We start from the raw sequence: 21,562 nt of genomic DNA, 5'->3' as shown, positions 1-21,562 counted from the left end.
GTTTAAATATTTAACTCGCAGAAATTATCGAGTTAATATTTAAACCCAGGGTTAAAATCTTGAAATCCTGTATTTTCCCAATTTTTAAGTAGCAACGCATTATTTTAAAGAACGCTATAACTTAAATTTCGCGCATTCTTTAGTTTTAGACTTTGAGAAAGAAAATTACTTTTGTTTTATGAAGTGAAGCATCCTTCATCTCTACATCCTCTTCAACTGAAAATATATTTTTGAGAGCCGACGAGAAAAATATTCTATTAAAATTTCTGAATTAACAGGGTCATAACCGATTCACAACATCACAACTAATATCTCTTATTCAATTTAGCTTTANAGCAACGACGAAATTATCAGAAGAACAACGGTATCTCCACAATTTTGACCAGATTAAGGTTTCGAAGGTACCGTTGTAAATCGGACATTGCGATCTTTGCATGTAGGGTCACTACAAATTACGCTTATAGTTCTTTGAAGCACCAAAAAGTATATCCATTGTAAAAAAGTACAAAAGAAAAAAACTATTCAGGGCGACATTTCTGAGAAAAGTATAAACAACATTGTCGCGCTGAGTTTGCTGATATTTTATCAGTGTACATATTTCAGAGTTCTTGCATATCCCCCCCCGATTTATCTATGTTGGTGCTCGCCTTTAGATACGTTAATTAAATGTTAATCAATCAATCAAATCTAATCAATGAATCAAATCAAATCAATGAATCAAACAATCAAATCTAATCAATCAATCAAATCTAATCAATCAATCAAATCAATCAATCAAATCCAATCAATCAATCAAATCTATGTACAGTGTTAACAACACAGGAGGAGACTCTCTAACGCCCTTAAACTCCTCAAATATGATGAATGTAAATCTTCAAGGAATTGTAATTTTAAGGGAAATTCAATTTTATTCAGGATTTTCCTGATTAACAAGAACAACTGCAACTTTTAAACCTTTATTTTATAAAACATGTACCTAGAGGTACGCATAGGTACTTGATTGAAAGTATTTCACTATGTTTACACGTAAAGACTATTTTAGCTAGCAGATTTGTGTCTTTCTATGAGACTATTGAAGTAGGTTCTAAGCTTTGCATTAGATTTCTTTCTAATTTATGCAAAAATGACCTTGGCAGAAATTTATTTTCCATTGCAAATGATTGTTCAGTAAATCTTTCTGATCTTAGTAAAATGTTAGTTAAGAAACAAATGAAATATTTTGATGTCCCATTGGACCCCGACCATGCATGGAAAGTTCCGGTTTTACAAGAACTTTTAAATACAAGAACGAATAATTTATATGTTGAAGGATTCAATAATTAAGTAATAACTGAAATGATAAATATATTATGCAATGAGTAATGATCAATATCGCCTATTTGTGCATAATTTTGCATGTTTTTCTTTTTTCTTTTGTAAAGCTATATATTCAAAAATTTATTTAAACAAATTTAAACTACACCATTTTGATATATATATATTTATATTTTTGTGTGTGAATAAATCTTTATGATAATAATTTCGTCGTTTTTCAAGGAAAATTGACATATCCCGGGCTCTTGTGAAGCAGAAATTCCCCAGTCACTATATATAGAAATTAAAATTGAACATAATCGATTTTGAAAGTAGCGCTGATGATTATCTCATGTATAATTTTTAATAAGACAAATCTTTAAAGGGATGTGCCACTCATTAAACGGATAATCATTTGAAATTAATCGTTCCATGTATGGTAAATTTAAGGTAAATTTGGTCAACCACCCCCGAGTTAAGACGTTATTGTTAATAAAGATTAGAAAAATGAAATAAGTCATGACAAACCATTTTCATCTTTTGTGGGTTCTCTGTTGAAGAATAAAAAAATTCAACTGTGATTCACTGTTTAGTTGGATCCGAAACATTGTGGCTTAATGGACCAGGAGCCGAGGGTCAAAATAGCTACCTTAACCTGCTTAAAACAAATGTTTGCTCTTAATCAAGTCCTAATTCTTAAATAATGAATATGAAAGATTAGTTAGAGCTTCCTGATCACTTATGATTCATGATTAATAAAAACGTGAAAAAAGAAAAAAAACAATTTTGAAAATTTTAAAACATTTAGTAAATCTTTACGAATGTTAGTTAATTAATTAAAAAGGGTGTTGTAAGTCGATTAATTTTTTGTCTTTGCAACCTTCGAATAACTCATTAAAGCGTGCTGTGAAGCCTCAAGTTACCTACTGAGTCCCCAGGTTGTGTATTACTTGAAAACTGTACTGGATTGATAATCATATTGTTTGCCCCTGTTCCTGGACCCTGCTTACGTGCATATACACCCCTGGCGTTAGTCTGATACTGCTTATACGGCATTCTTATTTTCTGAAATTATTAGGTCGTCTTTGTTAACCAATGAATTCAAAATTTTATTTTAGTCATTATTTTTACCATAGCCTTAATATGTAAAAAAATAAAGTTATATATATATAAATAAATATAAATATATGCTAAAATATAGACTTTAAATTTAATTGAACAATTCATGGAAATTGAATGCGCAATTTCGTACTTCTGTTTAGAATAAAGTCCGTTCGTTCATACGAAAAATTTGAAAAATTAGAGCGCTATTTAAAATGAATTTTGCAGCAAGTCCTGAACTTCAAACATCTAACTTATTCTCATTTCAGATTATTTCTCGCAAACTGGTTTGCTGCTGTGTCGGTCGCGTTGAAAGCTTGTATCTCTGAGGGGGCCTGGAGACCAGGAGACTGGATGAACCTCTCTAGAACAGAAAGTTTCGGCTCCAGGTATGTAGAGAGAAGACCCGCGAGTCCAGTGAGACGTTTGGCCCGGAATACTTTAACCTAAGGAAGAACAGGGGTAAATATTTTCAATAAGTTGTGAAGCTTTGGAAAATATTGAAAATATAACTTTTAACCACTTCTTTGATTCTTCTTGAATAAGTCAGTACCATTGCCTTTTTTTTTTTTTTATAAAATTAGGGAATTTTCAATTTATAAATTTTGTCAAAGCATAAAAATTTCTTACCGTATCTCCATATTCTCTTTCTATAAACGCGTCTGAAACAAGACATCAACTTTCAAATATTATTTGATTCTTTGCAACATATAAAGAATGACAAGTAAGCCAATTTTTACTATGTGAAAAGTGATTTTTGAACCTGAAATATATGTTATTTTTAGACGTACTTGAAAAATCAGTTTGAACTAACCTAATCATTTTAATATAATACCAAAAAAGATGTTGCATTTTTTTGTTTTTCAGCATTTACTCAATCTGAACGGCCATATACATTCCCTGAAGCCAGGTGACTAAATTACCATAAAAGAAATTGGGCTCTTTCACTTAAGCCGTATTAACGTAAACGGATAAAAACAAGCAAAATTAAATAAATAAATAGATAAATATTTTGAACCAACCCAGATTATCTATAAATATTTTGAATAAATCTAAATTATCTATATATATGTTTTGAACCAACCTAGATTATCTATAAATATATTGAACTAACCTTATTATCTATACATATTTTGGACTAACCTAGAATATCTATAAATAATCTAAACCAACCTAGATTATCTATACATATTTTGAACTAGCCTAGATTATCTATACATATTTTGAACTAACCTAGATTATCTATACATATTTTTAACTAACCTAGATTATCTATAAATAATCTAAACCAACCTAGATTATCTATACATATTTTAAACTAACCTATATTATCTTTAAATAATTTGAACCAACCTAGATTATCAATTCCATCAATGAGTCCGAGTTCTACGGCAGAAAGCCCGGTCCAGAACTCGCCATTAAATAATTCTTTATCTTCCCCTCGTAATTTAGTTCCTCTGCTACCCTATACATCATCATCATTACCATCATTACCATTGTCACCATCGTCATCGTCGTCATCGTCGTCATCGTCGTTATCGTCATCATCGTCATCATCGTCATCATCGTCTTCATCATTGTCATCATTGTCATCATTGTCATCATTACCATCATTACCATCATTACCATCATAATCATCATTGTCATCATTGTCACCATTGTCATCATTGTCATCATTGTCATCATTATCATCATTATCATCTTCATCATCATCTTCATCATCATCTTCATCATCATTATCATCATTATCATCATTATCATCATTATCATCATTACCATCATTATCATCATTATCATCATCATCAGCATTATTATCATTATAAACATACCTTTACATGATTAATAAAATGTTGATGAATATCATTTAGTATAGTTTTGATAATCTTAACATCTGACTCCTTCAGGGGGGAGAGAGGATCCAATACTGATTTGTTTTCTCCTAAACAAGTCATTTTAAAACTTTAATTAATAAAAAAAGTATCAAAGAGACTGTTTATAATTAACTAAAATATATTTTTCTCTGTAACAAATTAAAAGATTCAAAAATGTTTTATCTGGATGATTTTTAAAGATTAAGAATACCTGCAGTGAAAACTCTTCTCTCAACTCCGTATTTTTCAATAAGTTCATGAAAACCTAATCCAGAGGATATAACTCCTATACTTCCTACCACACTACTCCTACAACAAATCTTTGAAATAGTTCAACAATTTCGCTGGTTTATACATATGCTGTGTCAAAAATGCAAGTTTTGTAAAGGTTTGTGATGTGAACAACCAAAAAGATTGAAGAGCAATTCATGCGCATCAGAAAGTGTTACCTTTCTGACCAGTGAGTAAGGAAAAGACGGGAGATACGACTGACCAGGTTCGTCCTACCATATGATTATACAATATACATGGGTGCTCCATTTGTATAAGAAATATATGGCTGATGTACAATTACCGCGTATACAATAACCTATTCTGAATATTACAAATGGAGTGACCGTCTGCAAAGCATGCATAATCATATGGTAGGGCGAACCGCGTCAGTTGTATCTCCCTTATATTCCTTACTCCCTCTTTCTGACCTAATACTTGATTGAATATGAAACTTGTTGCATGTTTTTTGGAATTTTCAGATATAAAAATAATAATCTCATCTGAGCAATATTTTAGTGTAGACCAATTATCGACAATACTGAAAAATTGCGTAAACTTTACGGTGCACAAATTGTGCAATTACACTAACTTAAATGCGCAAAGCAATTTTTAAATTGGCCAGCCCAGGATATCAAGACCTCTTACCTTGAAGCGTATATCCTAGACCCGGTGCAGGCTAGCCAGTAACCTCCAGAGGCTGCAACATCCTCAACAAACACAATAACCTCCACCTTCTCCTTCTCAGCCTTAGCCTAACAAATAAATAAACTTCAATAAAAAAATTTCCATTTATTTGAGATTTGATTCAAGTCAATTGTAATATATATTGTATATATTATTCTTCCAATTTTTTGACGAGGCTTTTCTTATTTAAAACTACTTTTCAAGAAAGTTGAGGGAATTTTACTTTACCAAGGGTTCCCGAGACCAAATTTGCCTAAAAAACATCCAGAGCGCAGCGAGGGATTTTTTTAGACAGAATTGATCGTAGGGAACCATAGGTTAAGTAAAATTTTTAATTTCCCGAAAAAGCAGTTGTACAAAGTACACAATTTTATCGTCTTTTAAGAAGAAAATTGCGAATTTTTTCACAAAAACTTCTCAGAGCGGGTGTTTATTTTACATAACTGTCCCAAGGGACGTTAAGTGACCCAACCTCCCTCTGTTGGCGAATTCATAGGTCGGAAGGCGGTAAAAAATAATTTAAGAAGATTAAAGAAACAATAGAGAGTTTGCCTGGTTTTGTAATGAAAAATGTAGTACCTTGATATAACTGCTTACTAAATCAGATTGTACTGCACTACCCCCAGGAGAGTTTACACTGTACAAAAATAGTAATGTATCCCTGTACATTATACTAATAAGTTCATTGAATAAATTTAATAAACTTTCCGGCCCTGTGCACTAAACAAATAAGTTCAAACTGCACAAATATTATCATTTATCCATGTATAACTAACTGTACACAACAAAACTAAATTCTCGTACAGAGAATAATTTATCTCTGTACAACTGTACAATTAGCAAATGAGTTCACGCAGTACAAAGAGAATCATTTATCTCTGTAAACTGTTTTAACTGTAAAAAATATTATTATTCATACAAAAATTGAGTTCGTACTATGCAGTGTGAACATATTACCATATACCTCTATACTGTACAATGAACAGCTTACATTTTAAACTTTACACGTGAGCTTAGACTGGAATTTAAGAGAGATTATTACCATACAAATTATGCACTGTACAATTGAACTGTAATAAGGCATGATTGTGCTACTATCGAGTTAAATTTCTATTCAATACAAACAAATATTTTTAAAATTCATAATTCTTGCTTTTCTTTGCTACTCAATAATTATTTCTATATTATAAATATTAATAAATACCTTAACAAAACTGCTTTCAGGTCACGTTGAGAAAAAGCTTTATCTATCATTTTTCTATTTCAAAGATTAAGTATTTAAAGCAATTAATTTCATAAGGATTTTTTTGTTTGTTTGTTAATATAGTATAATGTCAAATAATTGTTGTTGTTTTACACAATTCTATTTATTTAAATTTCTTGTTTTAAATATATTTTCCCTTGTTCCTTCCAAGTTAATAGGAGGAGTCTTGTTGAATCCAGATCCACCTGAAATTATGTTTTTGGGCTTTTACTTTTGAAAACTTTATTATATACTATTATTTATAACATAATTATAACTTTAGTAAAATAAGAAAGGGTTTAATTTACTTTCATGATAACATTTATATTTTATCTTTTTAATGATACCTGCCATTATAGTTCCTTGAAGAGTAATAACTGATACTGTAGGCTTTCTGTTGAATACATCTATAAGACATGAACATTCTTTATCATTCTTAGATTATTCGCTAGTTTGTTTCACATGCTTGCACGGAAAGTTAGTTCGTATAATCATTTGTTCAATCTTCATTAAAACACTTCTGCAACCTTTAAAATTAAAGGTTATCAGACTTCAGGTTAGGACTTTTACAAAATAGAGACAATTGTACAGAGTCTTTCGTTCTACTTTATTCAAGTTTAAATTGAGTGAGGTAATTGAGGTCATAATTAGGGTCTGTCCTAGAGAACGATTTTTAGACCCTCCCCCCCTAGCGGCTAGGACAGGCTAGGGGGGCCGAGCACTGTGGCTAGAACAGGCTAGAGGCTGGGCGCTATGAAGAGCAATTCATGCGCATCAGAAAGTGTTACCTTTCTGACCAGTGAGTAAGGAAAAGACGGGAGATACGACTGACGAGGTTCGTCCTACCATATGATGATACAATATGCATGGGTGCTCCATTTGTATAAGAAATATATGGCTATAAATAAAGACTGATTTTTGCAGTAAATCCGCCATTTACATATTGAAACTATAATCTATAATTAAATGTTCATGTAGCCTTCAGCAAAGATATATCCTCCGAGGGCTACAGTAGCACCTAAAAGTAGAAAAAGAAAAATACACATCTTTAAATCTATAAAAAAAATCAGCCTGAGCTGAAAAGCATTAATCCCGATATCCATCATTCTAAAGTTTCTAGCTCGGGTCTGCGAACTTGTAAAAAAAAAAATTAGTGCATTTTAATTTCCAGAGACGTGATAAAATCATTTTTAACATTATGGCACGCGAGGGAGCGTTATAGTTTTGACTGAAATGGGAGAGTGGGGAGGTCGGGGATGGAAATTCTTAATAATTATGCAGCTCAATTCTACAGAAAGATGTTTGGCTTAATAAAAATGTACACAAATTTTATATTAATTCACGGTTAGGGTAATTACAAATTATTGCTTGTTTACCTGTTAATAATTTCCCCCGGAGCGACACTTCTTTTAACTGTTTAAAAAAATTCATTTTTATAATCTAAAATATCGATAAAATAAATTGATTTCGCAATTACATCAAGATAGATTACATGGCTGATACTTTTCTTCATACCTAATTACTGGTATCTTAAATCAGAAATAATTATTATTTATAATTACTAATTATAAATAATAATTATTTTATTAATTACTTGAAAACGAAAAATTTTTAACCCACGTTTATTTATTTTTATTCAATTCAGCAAAAACCAGTTTTAATTCTTATAATAATCAGCTGTTTTTATTTCCTGAGCTACCAACCGTAAATTTGTTTATCAACCGCAGCTGTACTGTATTCAGTTCAACTTCAAGCTGTCCTTACGGTTGGTAGCTAAACTAGATCTCCGCGAGATCAAATCCGCGCTTTAATTCATTCCATAAAATTATGATTTTTCCGAAATTCTTATGCAGAGAGGTTGATTTTTTACGTTAAGAAGGAAATTCTACCAATTTTAAATAATTTTGGTAAAATTAGAATTTGTGTAAAGTGTTCCCATCTAGTGATATTGATGTATTGTGTATTTCGCCTGGGTGCCGGTAGAAGAAAGCTGGCTCCTGTATCGCCATATTGAAAACGGGATTCTCAGACAGGACAACCTGCACCAAGTGAGGCCACATATCCTTTTGTGAAAAATGGCATTTAAAATCATAAAAATATAAATTTCAGATGCAAAAATTATCGGCATGGTTTTAATTAGCATTTTGGGGGTGTAAAACACGCGAGAAGGGCTGTAACTTCGCAGCGCGGGGCAAAATTATTTCAACCGGCAGGTAATCAGTTAGGGCAAAATACTACTTTCCAATAATTTAGATAAATCAATAAAATATTTTTTGAATCATTTTTTATTAGAATTTTTCTAAAGAAATAGTTTATTAACACTTTTGGTTTAAAATATATGTGGATTTTGAAATTTATTTTATTATTTTATTTTTGTTAGGTGGTGTGCCCTAACTGTCTAGTTGGTGGAGTCTAAGTAGCGTCTGTATGACTGGAACACATACAGAGATACACATTCAAATTATTCTGTCCCATCCGCTCCTCTCAACCTATACGCCCCCCTCCGCAGGGTAGGCGGGCAACTCAGCACCAAGCTAGGCAGACGAATAAAAATGAAGTGATTTTAGAGTTACATCTGTGATTTAAAGCCGAAATATGGCCAAAGTTTTAAACAAAGACCCCGCAGTTTATTCACAGGAACAGGAAAATTTTGTACGAGAATTACGAAAGTTTCATGAACAAAAAGGGTAAGATTTTTTAATCTCTAGTATTCTTATTACAATTAGTATGATGCATAAAATAAAGCGCGTGAGCGGTTACTTTCTAATGTGCACTTGAATTCGCGCGCCCGCAAGAGTTGCACATTATTTCAAACTGAAATTTATTTGTAATTTAGTATTTTGCCACTGGCCCAGAATATGTATTTGAACCAGACTATGGAATTTCGAGTCTAAAAACAGTCGTTGAAAGCAGATCATCAATTATAAACTAATTTTTTTTAGATTTAAGATTTTCCATAGTAATAACCAGAGAACTGTGGAACAGGAAGACGACTTCATAGAAGTACTTAATTATATTGAATGTTTTACAACGCCAGTAGATTTAATAATAACTTATGAAAAAACTTTTCAAGTTAAATGGGTCTTACATTGCACAGTTTGTGTGTCTCATGTTCATTGGACTTTTTAAAGTCGTAACTTGAGTTTAATAAGTCGTCTTCTTATTCTAGAGTTTTCTGGTTCTCACTGTACAAACAAAACATATTCGTTACAATGTTCTTGGCTGACATTGGCCCGTTATTATCCTGATGTTTAATGTGTATTTTCAAATTCCGATGAAAATTATAAATTCTGCATCGAAACCTTTAAAAAAATAAAATTTGATATTTTGCTAAAATTCAGGACGATTTTCCGGCATATTCCCTGTATCAACGGACATGAAATAGATCTGTATTTGCTGTACTGGTTAGTCACTGCTCAAGGAGGATGGGAGAAGGTAAAGACAAATATATTGAAAATTCTGCCTTATTTTTACACAAACCGTTTTATATATGTTGAGAATTTAGTTTTTATGGGATGGGGTTTATGTGTACCCCTGTAATTGCAGTGGAAAAAGAATTAAGTGTTTGCCATAAACTCAAATTTTCTAATCACTAAATCTTTGCAATCTGATTGTGCATACCTTAGATATTTCAAACTTAGATTATTTTATCTTTCAGAATTCATAGTTTGAATTATCGATGGTCTACAACATTAAAATGGTGTTCAGAATATCAGAGTTTGTTTCAAAGACTTAAATAAAAATTTGTACTTATTTTATGGAAAAACTTTTCCTATCTTATTCTCTTCAAAATCTATCAAAAATTCTCTTTAAAATAACGTTTTCTTTGGCAAAATATTATAGAACAATAAATATGGATCCCAAGCATTTTATTTTAAAATAGATACACCAAATATATGAAAGTTTAAAACGTTTTTATCTATGATTGGTTATACTAAGTACTTAATTATTTTTTTTCTTAACACTTTTAAGGATGTACTGTGGTTTCCAATTTCTATTCTGTTTCGGATTCGGAACAGGATGGGGTTTAAGGATAAAATGTGGGTTAATAATGAAAGCCAGATCTAGATTCTGAACAGGGTGTGTGGTGTTTAAAGATTTAATTTGGTCTCTAAATATAGCCGGATCCTGATCCTAAATACTGTGGTTTACTGAATAAAGCCGGATTCGGATCCTGAACACTGGATTAAAGATTTAATGTGGTTTACTGAATAAAGCCGGAGCCGGATCCTGAACACTGGATTAAAGATTTAATGTGGTTTCCTTAATAAAGTTTGATCTGGAATCTGAACCACAGGGGTTAAAAGATTTAGTGTGGTTTCCTAAATAAAGTCTAATCCGGAATCGGAACCACAGTGGTTTAAAGATTCAGTGTGGTTTCCTAAATAACCTCTAATCCTGATCCTGAACACTCTGGTTTAAAGGTTTCTAAATAAAGTCGGATCCGGATCCTTAGCACTGCATCCTAAGTACATTGAACTAATAATTATTATTTAAAGCTCCTCAGTATAACGAGTTGTGTCGAAACGTGTTCAAAATTCATACTGAAATCAAATCAAATGTAGATAAATGTTCAGGACATTTTTACTAATTTTCTAAACTAATGAACATTAAATTATAGCTTTCCTTTAAATATTTCCGGATTTATACTGAAAATTATTATTTAAGCACTAAAAAGGTTCAATACTATTTTACAATTCAACAGTGATGAAGCGGGGTCTTGTATTTAATTACAAAACAGTTTTAAGCTTTGCAATTTTGTTCTATCAAAATAAGATTTTTAATTGACAACATCAAACTCCGGTCAACTTCAAATATTTTATGCAAATTTTAGTTTGTAAGTCAAATAACTTCTGCACTAAGAACTTGTATTATCTTTTCTCAAGTTAGATTTAGATTTCGTAGATTTACTTGCAGTGATTTTTTTTCGTGGATTTATAAAAAGATCTTTAAACTCTCACCTGTATTTTAGTAGGCGAAGTGGGGGGAAACATGACAGATCGTTGAAGTTTTTCTCTGTAGTTCACAAATTATCGTCAAATAGAAACCATTGAAAAAGAAAGTTAGGAACTTACTGCTAGAAATGCTAGAAACTTATTACTAGAAAAGTTAGGATCTTACTGCTAGAAAAGTTAGAAACTTACTTCTAGGAAAGTTAGGAACATACTGCTAGAAAAGTGAGGAACTTAATACTAGAAAAGTAAGAAACTTACTGCTAGAAAAGTGAGGAACTTAATACTAGAAAAGTAAGAAACTTACTGCTAGAAAAGTTAGAAACTTACTTCTAGGAAAGTTAGGAACATACTGCTAGAAAAGTGAGGAACTTAATACTAGAAAAGTAAGAAACTTACTGCTAGAAAAGTGAGGAACATACTGCTAGAAAAGTAAGAAACTTACTGCTAGAAAAGTGAGGAACATACTGCTAGAAAAGTTAGGAACATACTGCTAGAAAAGCTAGAAAAGTGAGAAACTTACTGCTAGAAAAGTTAGGAACTTACTGCTAGAAAAGTTAGGAACTTACTGCTAGAAAAGTGAGGAACATACTGCTAGAAAAGTTAGGAACACACTACTAGAAAAGTGAGGAACTTACTGCTAGAAAAGTTAAGATCTTACTGCTGGAAAAGTGAGGAACATACTGCTAGAAAAGTGAGGAACTTACTGCTAGAAAAGTCAAGATCTTACTGCTTGAAAAGTGAGAAACATACTGCTAGAAAAGTGAGGAACTTACTGCTAGAAAAGTTAGGAACATACTGCTAGAAAAGTGAGGAACTTACTGCTTGAAAAGTTAGAAACTTACTTTTAGAAAAGTTAAAAACTTACTGCTAGTAAAGTTAGGATCTTACTGCTAGAAAAGTGAGAAACTTATTTCTAGAAAAGTTAGGAACTTACTGTTAGAAAAGTTGTTAACTTACTGCAAGAAAAGTTAAGTACCTTCTGCTAAAAAAGCTAAGAACTTACTGGTAGAAAAGTTAGTACCTAACCACTAGAAAAGTTATAAACTTGCTTCTAGAAAAGATAAGTACTTATTGCTAGAAAAGTTAGAAACTTAGTTATAGAAAAGTTAAAAACTCACTTCTAGAAAAGTTGATAATTCATGCTAGAAAAGTTAGAAACTTATTACTAGAAAACGTTAGAAATTTATTGCTAGAAAAGTTTGAAACTTAGTTCTAGAAAAGTTAGAAACTTATTTCTAGAAAAGTTGATAACTCATGCTAGAAAAGTGAGAAACTTGCTGTTTGAAAAGTTGGAATTTTTGCTTTTTATCAACACTTTTTGTATTCATTGACCTTTGATAAAAAGGTTTTCAATGCACGGTAGTATTATTTCTGACACAACGCCACATTTCTCGAGGTTTCCCCCTCTTAACCTGAACTATCTATTTATATATCACACACGTTTCTATCTAATTATATTTATTCCTCTCAAAATCTTACGCCCAGTAGTGGTTTTAATATAAATACGTATCATTAAAAAAAAGGTGAAACGTAAACATGTGCATTAAACACTGAAATTAAATACCTAAATGCTAATTTTACTATTAACATTTCTAAACTACGTTTAATAAGCCCCTTCTTTGATATTAAATATGTAAAATATGTCTCTTGGTCATAAAAATTCAACTATTATTTTTATAAAATGGATTTAACATGGAGAGTGTAAATGTAGAATAAATACTGAAGTTGGATATTATGTAGCCCGAGTCTAAAATTAATGTTTGGTTTCTGCAAATATAGTATTTAAAACAGAATTATACACTTTTCCTCCAGAAATTCGTTCAATAATTATACCAAAGATTATAAAAAAAAAATAACAAATTCTTTATAAACATAGAATTAAGTGACATTTTTAAAACCTACTCCAGGTTACGCCTCTTTTTGAAAGATGCTAGTAAAATTTAGAATTTAGAAGAATTTTTATTGCTATGATGAAGTTTAAAAAGTCATTCATTAATTAGCAGATGTGATTTGTGTTTTCAGAGCAAAAATAACATGTTTAGCAAGTTTTGGTTGGTATCCGGATCCGGATCCAGGAAGCCAAATGTTCCGGATTCTACGCATTGGTAACAAAAACATATATTTCAGGTTAACAGTAGTAATGGCTGGGAGGACCTTCTGGAGTTTTTTGGCCTTGAATCTGGGACTACCAATGGGTCGCTAGCTCTCAAGCAAACTTATCTTAGGTAACTATCTTATCCAGTGTTAGAATAGAACTTTTGAAGTTTATTATCAGAGTTGTTAATTCAATCCAAGGATTTGTCCACAAATGTACATTACTAGCTGTAGTGCCAGGTGTTGCCTGTGAATTTTTTAAAAATCGAATTGAAATAAAAACTTTTTTTGGGAAAAAATATTTTTAATTATTTTTAGCCCATGTTAAAAAAATATTCGGCCCATTCGGTCCAGCCGTTTGGCCGGCTATAGCTGACATAAAAACAAATATATATGAGTGAAGGGCTTTATTATATTGTGATAAATTATTTTATTGATAAAGGTTCATTTACAAATTTAAGGGTCTGTTAAGCGCAAATACAAGTGACCCTCAATAAAAAGATGACAATGTTGATTTACAGTTGGAACTTTAATCTGATCAATAATGTGGAAACTGGTGTCGTTTTTCTAGGTTAAAACTAGAAGTTTTTAAGTCTAATAATTCCTCCTTGTTTTCATGCATTATAAATGTCCAAGTCCCTGTTTCAGAGAAACCACAATCAAAAATAATTGTCTTTAAAACTTTACACATTGATATCTAATTCATACTTAGATCAGACAAAACCGTTGTGAATCGGGCATTGATATCTTTTCAAGGGGGGTCACTTGAAATTACGGGGACAGTCCCATTAAGAAGTATTTCCCAATCAAACTAAGGCTTTATATCGATTTTTTCTTTTCTTTCCCTTATGTGGTAGAAATCATTGCAGAACCTTCATCAAGGAGACTGTATACGTAATTTCAAGTAAACCTCCGTTTAAATAAGGGACTTGCTCGATTTTACAACCGTACCTTTAGTCTACGATTAAATTATCTAGAAATCCTTATTTTGCTACCCGAAAATAATCTTTTTCAATTGTGGTTTTCTAGTATTTTGTAAAAGGAACCTTTATTGTTTCATGCATATTTTGACATTCAGAGAAAACATCTTCAATATCTTTTATTGTTGCCCAGGTAAAGATTTGAAGGTACTTGTGTAAACTTTTACTGGAGAGATATTTAAAATTATGCCCACAGTACCTTTAAGCCATCTTACTTCTACGTTGATTCCATATCTAAACTGTTGCGTTGATACTATTCAGATCAATAAAGTTGGTGTTTAAAGGCTTTTATGTCAAAATATATTAAACGTTTAAGATAACTTTTTGCATTCCATTGATTAAAAGCGTGCCATGACTGCAGTGCAGTGCAGTGCACTGCACTGCCGGAAATTTAATTTGCTATGGTTTTCCTGAGATTTTTTCTCGTAAGCAAAATAAGCTATAAATACTGATCAGCTATTGTTTTAATTATCTATCTTTAAACTCGTATTGTAAAATAAATGCAATATTCATCTAAATAAATTAAACAAAAAATAAACTTCCCCCGTTTCTTTTACCGTATTTTGTCAGTTGATTTTAATGAGAAAATTAATGGCTGACGACAGCTGTCTGACAGCTGAGTGGAAGACAGCTTTGAAAGCTGGGCCGCCATCCTGCCAGCAGCTGGGTCCCTGGCAGAGTCAGGAAAAAAATAATCTTTCTGAAAAAAAATAAGCTTTAATTCGTTTTTATGGCAATTGTAGGGAAATAAAAATTAAATATTTTGTTTTTATTTTAAGATCAAGTCATTACCTGTCTGTGCAAGGTATGTCTCCTGACATTAAACTCCAACTGTTGGTTTTCTGACGAAAAAGAATTATTAGGTCTAATATTTTTTCACAATAATTATTTGAATCCATCCATTTTTTTTTAAATTCTTGATTTCTGTTTTATAATTACTCTCTTCATTTCTGTTCCTTATTTATTCTCAAATACTCCACACTGAAGTTTAGTTTTCTGTTAAAATATTAGTTTACCTGAAATCATATGCACATTTCATGTTCCGAAAAAATCCGTAAAGTAATCGAGTCTTTTCGTCAAAATCTGATTTTCTTATCCGTAACACTTAGCAATCCAATGTCATAGACTTAACATATTTCAAACTATGAATTATGATTGATCAAATAATCAAAGTTTGAAGTATCAAAGGTTTTTACGCCCAGGTAGCAAAAATATAGGAGATTCTGTAGTTTATTTTCTCCATGTTTTCGACCTCATCATGAAAATGCCACAATGTCAGAAATATATTTCATTTCAAATTCATAATGGCAAATTGATTAAAAAGAACCGTTGTTAATTGTAAATAAAAAATACTAATAAATTAAGGCGACTATGTTTTACATTTGTTTTGTTTAGGTATCTCGATACGTACGAGAAGTATTATTTCCTTGGTGAAGACGAAGATGACGACAATTCGTCATTTTTTGACGAAGAAGACAGTAGGACAAGACGACACAGACATCAGAGAATCGTCTCTACGGTCCCAGCAACTTATAATGAAAATCAACACAGAGTTTCAGGTTTGAACAAATAAAAACAAACACATTTTTTGTAGTTTATTAATTCATTTTTTTCGAACCAACTTATAACACCATCAAAGGGATTGTATAAAGAGGCTTTCCATGCAAAGCGGGGAATGTCCGATAAAACCTTTCACTTATCCCTAAAATGATGTAGTAACAGCATAAAACCACAGAGTGAACGCTAGTTAACTCAACACAGCAGACATATTTCTCGAAAATCCAGACTGTGATCCGACTCAAATTTGAAATATTCAAATGTTAATGTTTTTTTGTAGACTTACATTAAATAAAATCGTAGATTATTTCTAAATTATAAAACAGCTTGCAAACCACGTGTTTGACGATTACAAGTATCGCTGTAGTTAAGGATCAGCTATTACCTTTTAAAGGGAACTGTTGTGAATCGACACAACTCTAGAAATGGAGGGTCGCTTAAAAGTATGCCTACAGTACCTTTGAGAAGCTTTTACTGTTTGTTTAGAGCTGAAAACTTTAGATTGGTGGATATCAAGATTAATGCTTAAACTCCTGGTTTTACTAAACCCAAGATTATTTTTAAAACGCATTCGATATCCTAGAAAGAAGTAAAAGTTTAACCAATCAACGTGTCATGTCAAGATATACTCCTAACCTTTTATTGTGAAAAACCGGTTTTGATTTCTGGTGTTGATGGTGTCATATCAATTGAACTAAACATCGATTGAACGAACGTATGTTTTGGATTAATGTTTATTAAGCTAACATTCAAAATGACAATAATCCTAAAATATGTTTTTTAATAATTTCATATTGACATTATTGAATTTATATTTGTTAAAATGCTCTAAAAGCTGGCTTGTGAACCGCTTACTTTAATTCAATCGAATATTAGTCCAATCAATAAAGCATCGTATCTGTAATTGTTATCAAACGTAACTTTTATTAAGTAGAAATATCCAAAAGAGGATTATAAGAAGAAAATCAAAAGTCTGTATGTATTACATTGGATAATCAGATTAAGCGATCGTGATTAAGGATATCTCATTCAAAAGTTTTCAGCTAAGGTTGGCTGGGTTGGGTTACCTGATTTATTTTAATAATATTTGAATATACTTTTGATATATTAAAGTTATTAATGATTATATATTTATGTAACAAATTAATGTTTGGGTTACTGCAGACGAAATTCTGCGGCAGTACAAACTTCGGATCTTATCAAATAATTCCTGAAATTTATTCATTAAAGGGACCGTTCACTTATTTGGGTAATTTCAGGGTAAACTAAACAGCCTATTCGCTCTTGATTGGTAATAGTCTTACTTTTCAAAGACAACTGTGGCCGGAGAAAAAGCCGATTTTTCGTCTAGAATTTGAGCGGAAAGGGACGGTCCCTCTCTATAGACACTATTTGATGTTTTTTTCAGTAACAGCAGCCCAATAACATTTAAATTTATTATATTTTAATGTCATTATATGTCCGGCCACAGTCGTTTTTGAAAAGTAAGACTATTACTAATCAACAGCGAATAGGCTGTTTAGTTTACCCTGAAATTACCCAAATAAGTGAACGGTCCCTTTAAAAATAAGATATATTTTATAAAATAATCTATAAATAATCCTGTTCAGATACTGTACGGAACCATTATGGTATGAGTACTGATCTATACGAACCTACAGATTATGATCGTCTCACACTCTCCCTCCTCTCCCCTCTACCCAACGAGCAGGACTTTGCGATCAACGTGGCGACCCTGCTCAGCAACGAGGGGAGACACACCTTGAAGCTGGGCAGATGTCCGCGCCTTCTGGATCTACTTCTCTCACATGCTGGAGTCTTTAACCATCGTAAGTTATTTACTATTTAGCATCTAATAAAGTGGGATCATTAGATTTGTGGAATAGGAAGGACTAGTGCTTAGGACTCATTTAATTTGGATGCGGATCCTGGATCCGCACTGGGAAAAAATGGATCCGGATCCGTACCTATTCCAGTCTTTTAAATATTTTTTTTACGTAAGTTATTATATATTTGGGGAAAACTAGTATCAAAAAGAATTTTTTTAAAAAAACTTGCCTTTTAATGTTCAATTCTTCATCTCAATTTATCAAAAATCATCTCCCCCCCCTTACCCCTGCAATAAACGATACAACAGGCGGATCTAACTTTTCGCCAAATAAACATTTTTTAGAAAGTTTTAGTTAACTAAATGTAATTTAACTTTTTTTTGCTGAAATTTTGGGGAAAATATCCACGGTCCTCCACGTATCACAAAAAAAACTGTACTGCCTGTAATTTGCTAAATCCTCAAAAAAAATCTTGGTTCCGGGAAGGAACTTTTATAACGTAAACATCTAATAGAAACAAAATACAGAGCGTCCCATATCATATTAGATTAGCTCCAAACTTTAACGTCAAATAAACTCATAATACTCGAAAAACCTAGCATTTTCTGCAAGAAATGTTTTTTATTAGCCTTACTAAATTTTTCAAATGATTCATCCTTCTTGAATTTTCCGATTAGTCCCGAAAATCGTAATTTAGACCCATTGACGATCTTATATGATGTAAGACACCCTGTAGTTCCCATTAATTTTTTTATTTAATCATGGTTCATCTTCTTTCTTTTCATACAGTCAGATCCAGAAATCGGTGAAATTAAAGTCGTCTTTGTTCTAGATATGAAGTGTCACTACTAAAGATTGGTAAATTTGCCATCATTGACTTGATACTTTGTATTTCACGACACATTTTGTAATTACACCAGCTACAAATTACAACATTTTTAGCGACATTTTTTATTAAAAGAAGACTACGGTAATTCCACTGCTTATTTTTAAAATCTTTCTCACTGTCTCTAATCAAGGCTTTGCTTGCTTTGCCAGTCATTAATAACTTATTAATTTTCAGACAACCTTCGGAACTACATCCATGAGAACTACACAACGGTACGCAACTACAACCAAGTTAAGTTCTGGAAGGATGTGTGCCGTAACTCCGCCGTTCTTGAGCTTATTTACGACGAGAAAAACTTTTACCCGAAGCCCAGTGAGACGGTAAACTTCTTTGCGGAGGAATATAGCGTGGAGTACACAGAGAAAAGCGCACAGGGTCGTCTCGAACAGCTCAAAGCGCGTGCACGCCATGAAGTAACAGACAGTGATGCTGAACTGTTTGCTGTCGGAAGATCTGAGGGAACCAGGGAGCCGACGGGGCAACGTGTTCTTCAGATCGCAACAATATTAAGAAACATTTCATTCGAGGAGGAGAACGTGTCCGTCCTGGCTAAGAATCTAACCCTTCTCAGGTTTGTCCTCCTCTGTGTCAATTCCTCCTGGAGTAATCTCAACCAGACCGGGTTCGATATTCTCTCCAACATTGCGTCCGAGATTCAACTTGAAGAACCTAGCGAGGACGCTGTAACAGATCTGATGGTTAAGTCTCTAACGAAATGCATTGGTGACCAGGACAGGTTCCAGGTCATCTCCTCCCTGGACGTTCTCAACAAATTGTGCGGGATGCAGAGCAATGAAGAGTTCCTTCATAAGCTGTTAGATAGTTCGGTCTACCGCCAGTTGATTGATTATCTATCTCTGCATGATATTCATCTACTGATTGCTACACTTGAGTGCCTGTTTTCACTGTCCTCTCTTGGAGAACAGCCTTGTAATTCTATTGTGAAGACTCACAGTGCTATTGAGCTGCTGGTCAGTCTGGTGACTGTTGAAGCGCAGAGCTATGGACCTAAAGCTTGCATTCTCATGCGGGTTGTGGAAACTGTACCCCAGCCCGGGTCTCAGCCCACCTCCGCCCCAGCGGTGCCAACCCACTCGGCTCCACCTCCCGCCTCAACTCCCTCAACCATTCAAGCCGCCACACCCAAACCTGTTCCCTACACTACGCCAAGTTTACCTAATAACACAAGTTTACCCAAGCAGCCCCTCCCTCCAACTCCTCGTGCTGCTGGTCCATCAATAACTCCTCCCCCTCAACCTCAGCTTCCACCCCCCGGCTCCCAACAAGTTCAGCTCAAAGTGTCCAACGATGAGCCCCACCGTATATTCTGTCTCTCTTGGCTAAAGGCCACCTACGAGACCTCCCCTGGTAAAAGTATTGAGCAGAACATCATGTATAAGCAGTACCTGGCCTCGATGCACCGGATGGGGAGGAAAGAGGTGATTTCTGCACAGCACTACGCTCTCTGTATCCGCACATTGTTCGGTGGAAGCACAGGACCTAACAAGAAGCAGGTTGGAGAGAGGATAGAAAACCATTACACCGGTATTCAGGTCCGTCAACAACCTCTACCCTTGAAGTTGACCCCGGCCCAGGCAGCTGCTGCTCAGGAGGCTAGCAGGGTGCAGGGTAGTCAGGTCACTATTCATCAACCACCAGGACAAACACATCAGGTTCTGCTACAACAACAACAACAGCAACAACCTCTTCAACAACAATTAAAGCCTAATGTTGTCCAGTCTCAGCAACAGCTTCTTCAACAACAACCGCAGCTTGTTAAGCATGTTGCTGTACAGGGCCAGCAACAACCGCAATTAGTTCAGCAGCCCAACGTTGTTCAGCAACAGCCTCCAATGATCCAAGGACACCAAATTGTTCCACAGAAAGCTATTCAGAATAATCAGATCCAGCATGGACATCAATTAGGACAACCTGTTCAGCAACAACAGATCGTTCAGCAAGGACAAATTGTTCAAAAACAAGGACAATTTGTGCAGCAACAAGGACAGATTGTTCAGCAACAAGGACATATTGTGCAGCAACAAGGACAAATGATGCAGGTTGTAAACCAACAAGGCCAAGTTATAAGCAAAGTTATAAATCAACAAGGAAAGGTTGTACAGCAAGGACAAGTACTACAGCAGGGCCAAATCGTACAAGGACAACTTGTGCAACAAGGTCAGGTAGTACAACAAGGTCAGGTAGTACAACAGGGTCAAATTGTACAGCAAGGACAAGTGCTACAGCAAGGACAAGTGCTACAGCAAGGACAAGTGCTACAGCAAGGACAAGTGCTACAGCAAGGACAAATGCTACAGCAGGGACAAGTTGTTCAAAACGTTGTGAACTCTCAAGGACAAATAATTAAAAGAATAATCTCTCAACCAACTCAAGTTATCCAACAACCTCGGATAATCCAGGGCGGCGTGGTCATCTCCGGAGGTCAAACTGGAGGTCAACAGGTCCTTGTTCAGTCACAAGGACAGGTCATGGTCCAGGGCCAAATGATCCAGACCAACGCTGGTCAGCAGCAGACCCTCATCAGGACTACAGCAAGTCAGGTAGTGAATACAGCTGTACAACCCACTTCTGCTGTACACACACCGGGTAGTGTACAGGCACAGCACAATGTACAGTCTCAGCACAGCAATATTCTCAAAGACTTGCTTAACAAGTCCCCGCTCGTATCGAGTGTAGAGAGAGGGGTAGGTTTACATACATACACCTTATAGTTGTGGTGGTGGTTATAGTAGATTAGGATCAGGGGTACATCTTTCCACCCCCCCCCCCCCC

The 21,562-nt window shown here is 33.8% G+C and overlaps 2 protein-coding genes across 6 annotated transcripts in view; one reads left to right on the top strand and one right to left on the bottom strand.

The window, feature by feature from the left end:
- Positions 1-2,216: 2,216 nt before the first annotated feature.
- On the bottom strand, positions 2,217-7,942 carry LOC111711273 (Na(+)/H(+) antiporter NhaA). 2 transcript variants are annotated; one of them, XM_023485578.1, is made up of 12 exons: positions 7,842-7,936; positions 7,445-7,483; positions 6,813-6,872; positions 6,623-6,671; positions 6,427-6,480; positions 5,802-5,859; positions 5,184-5,290; positions 4,477-4,574; positions 4,224-4,333; positions 3,748-3,859; positions 3,025-3,056; positions 2,217-2,840 (listed from the first exon to the last, which is right to left on the bottom strand). In XM_023485578.1, exons 1-12 carry the CDS (start codon positions 7,894-7,896, stop codon positions 2,655-2,657), a joined length of 960 nt encoding a protein of 319 aa, XP_023341346.1. In that variant the 5' UTR covers positions 7,897-7,936; the 3' UTR covers positions 2,217-2,654. The 2 variants fall into 2 exon arrangements, with proteins under 2 accessions (XP_023341346.1, XP_023341347.1); XM_023485579.1 differs by lacking the exon at positions 7,445-7,483 and having other exon boundaries at positions 7,842-7,942.
- A 356-nt stretch (positions 7,943-8,298) lies between these two features.
- The window catches only part of LOC111711272 (AT-rich interactive domain-containing protein 2), a 17,523-nt gene continuing 4,259 nt past the window's right edge, over positions 8,299-21,562 (top strand). The window contains exons 1-9 of one of the 4 annotated variants that reach the window (XM_023485576.1): positions 8,299-8,513; positions 8,575-8,678; positions 8,846-9,152; positions 9,807-9,900; positions 13,548-13,645; positions 15,890-16,053; positions 17,662-17,880; positions 18,944-21,054; positions 21,091-21,474. In XM_023485576.1, coding sequence (XP_023341344.1) covers positions 9,061-9,152; positions 9,807-9,900; positions 13,548-13,645; positions 15,890-16,053; positions 17,662-17,880; positions 18,944-21,054; positions 21,091-21,474 — 3,162 coding nt within the window. In that variant the 5' untranslated portion in view covers positions 8,299-8,513; positions 8,575-8,678; positions 8,846-9,060. Of the gene's footprint in view, positions 8,514-8,574; positions 8,679-8,845; positions 9,153-9,806; positions 9,901-13,547; positions 13,646-15,889; positions 16,054-17,661; positions 17,881-18,943; positions 21,475-21,562 lie in introns of all 4 variants that reach the window. The other 3 variants (XM_023485573.1, XM_023485577.1, XM_023485574.1) reach the window with 3 other exon arrangements.

The sequence above is a fragment of the Eurytemora carolleeae genome, unplaced genomic scaffold, assembly GCF_000591075.1.
Source record: "Eurytemora carolleeae unplaced genomic scaffold, Eaff_2.0 scaffold1145, whole genome shotgun sequence".
Classification (NCBI taxonomy): domain Eukaryota; kingdom Metazoa; phylum Arthropoda; class Copepoda; order Calanoida; family Temoridae; genus Eurytemora; species Eurytemora carolleeae.
Note: the sequence above shows the minus strand (reverse complement) of the source record. Positions and strands in the feature narration are given on the sequence as shown.

Coding starts and splice junctions, on each gene's coding strand:
- LOC111711273 (XM_023485578.1), bottom strand. CDS start 7,896: ATGAATTTTTTTAAACAGTTAAAAGAAGTGTCGCTCCGGGGGAAATTA. Junction 5,291..5,801: donor TAGTAAGCAGTTATATCAAG/GTACTACATTTT, acceptor TTTATTTGTTAG/GCTAAGGCTGAGAAGGAGAA. Junction 4,334..4,476: donor GAGAAGAGTTTTCACTGCAG/GTATTCTTAATC, acceptor TGACTTGTTTAG/GAGAAAACAAATCAGTATTG.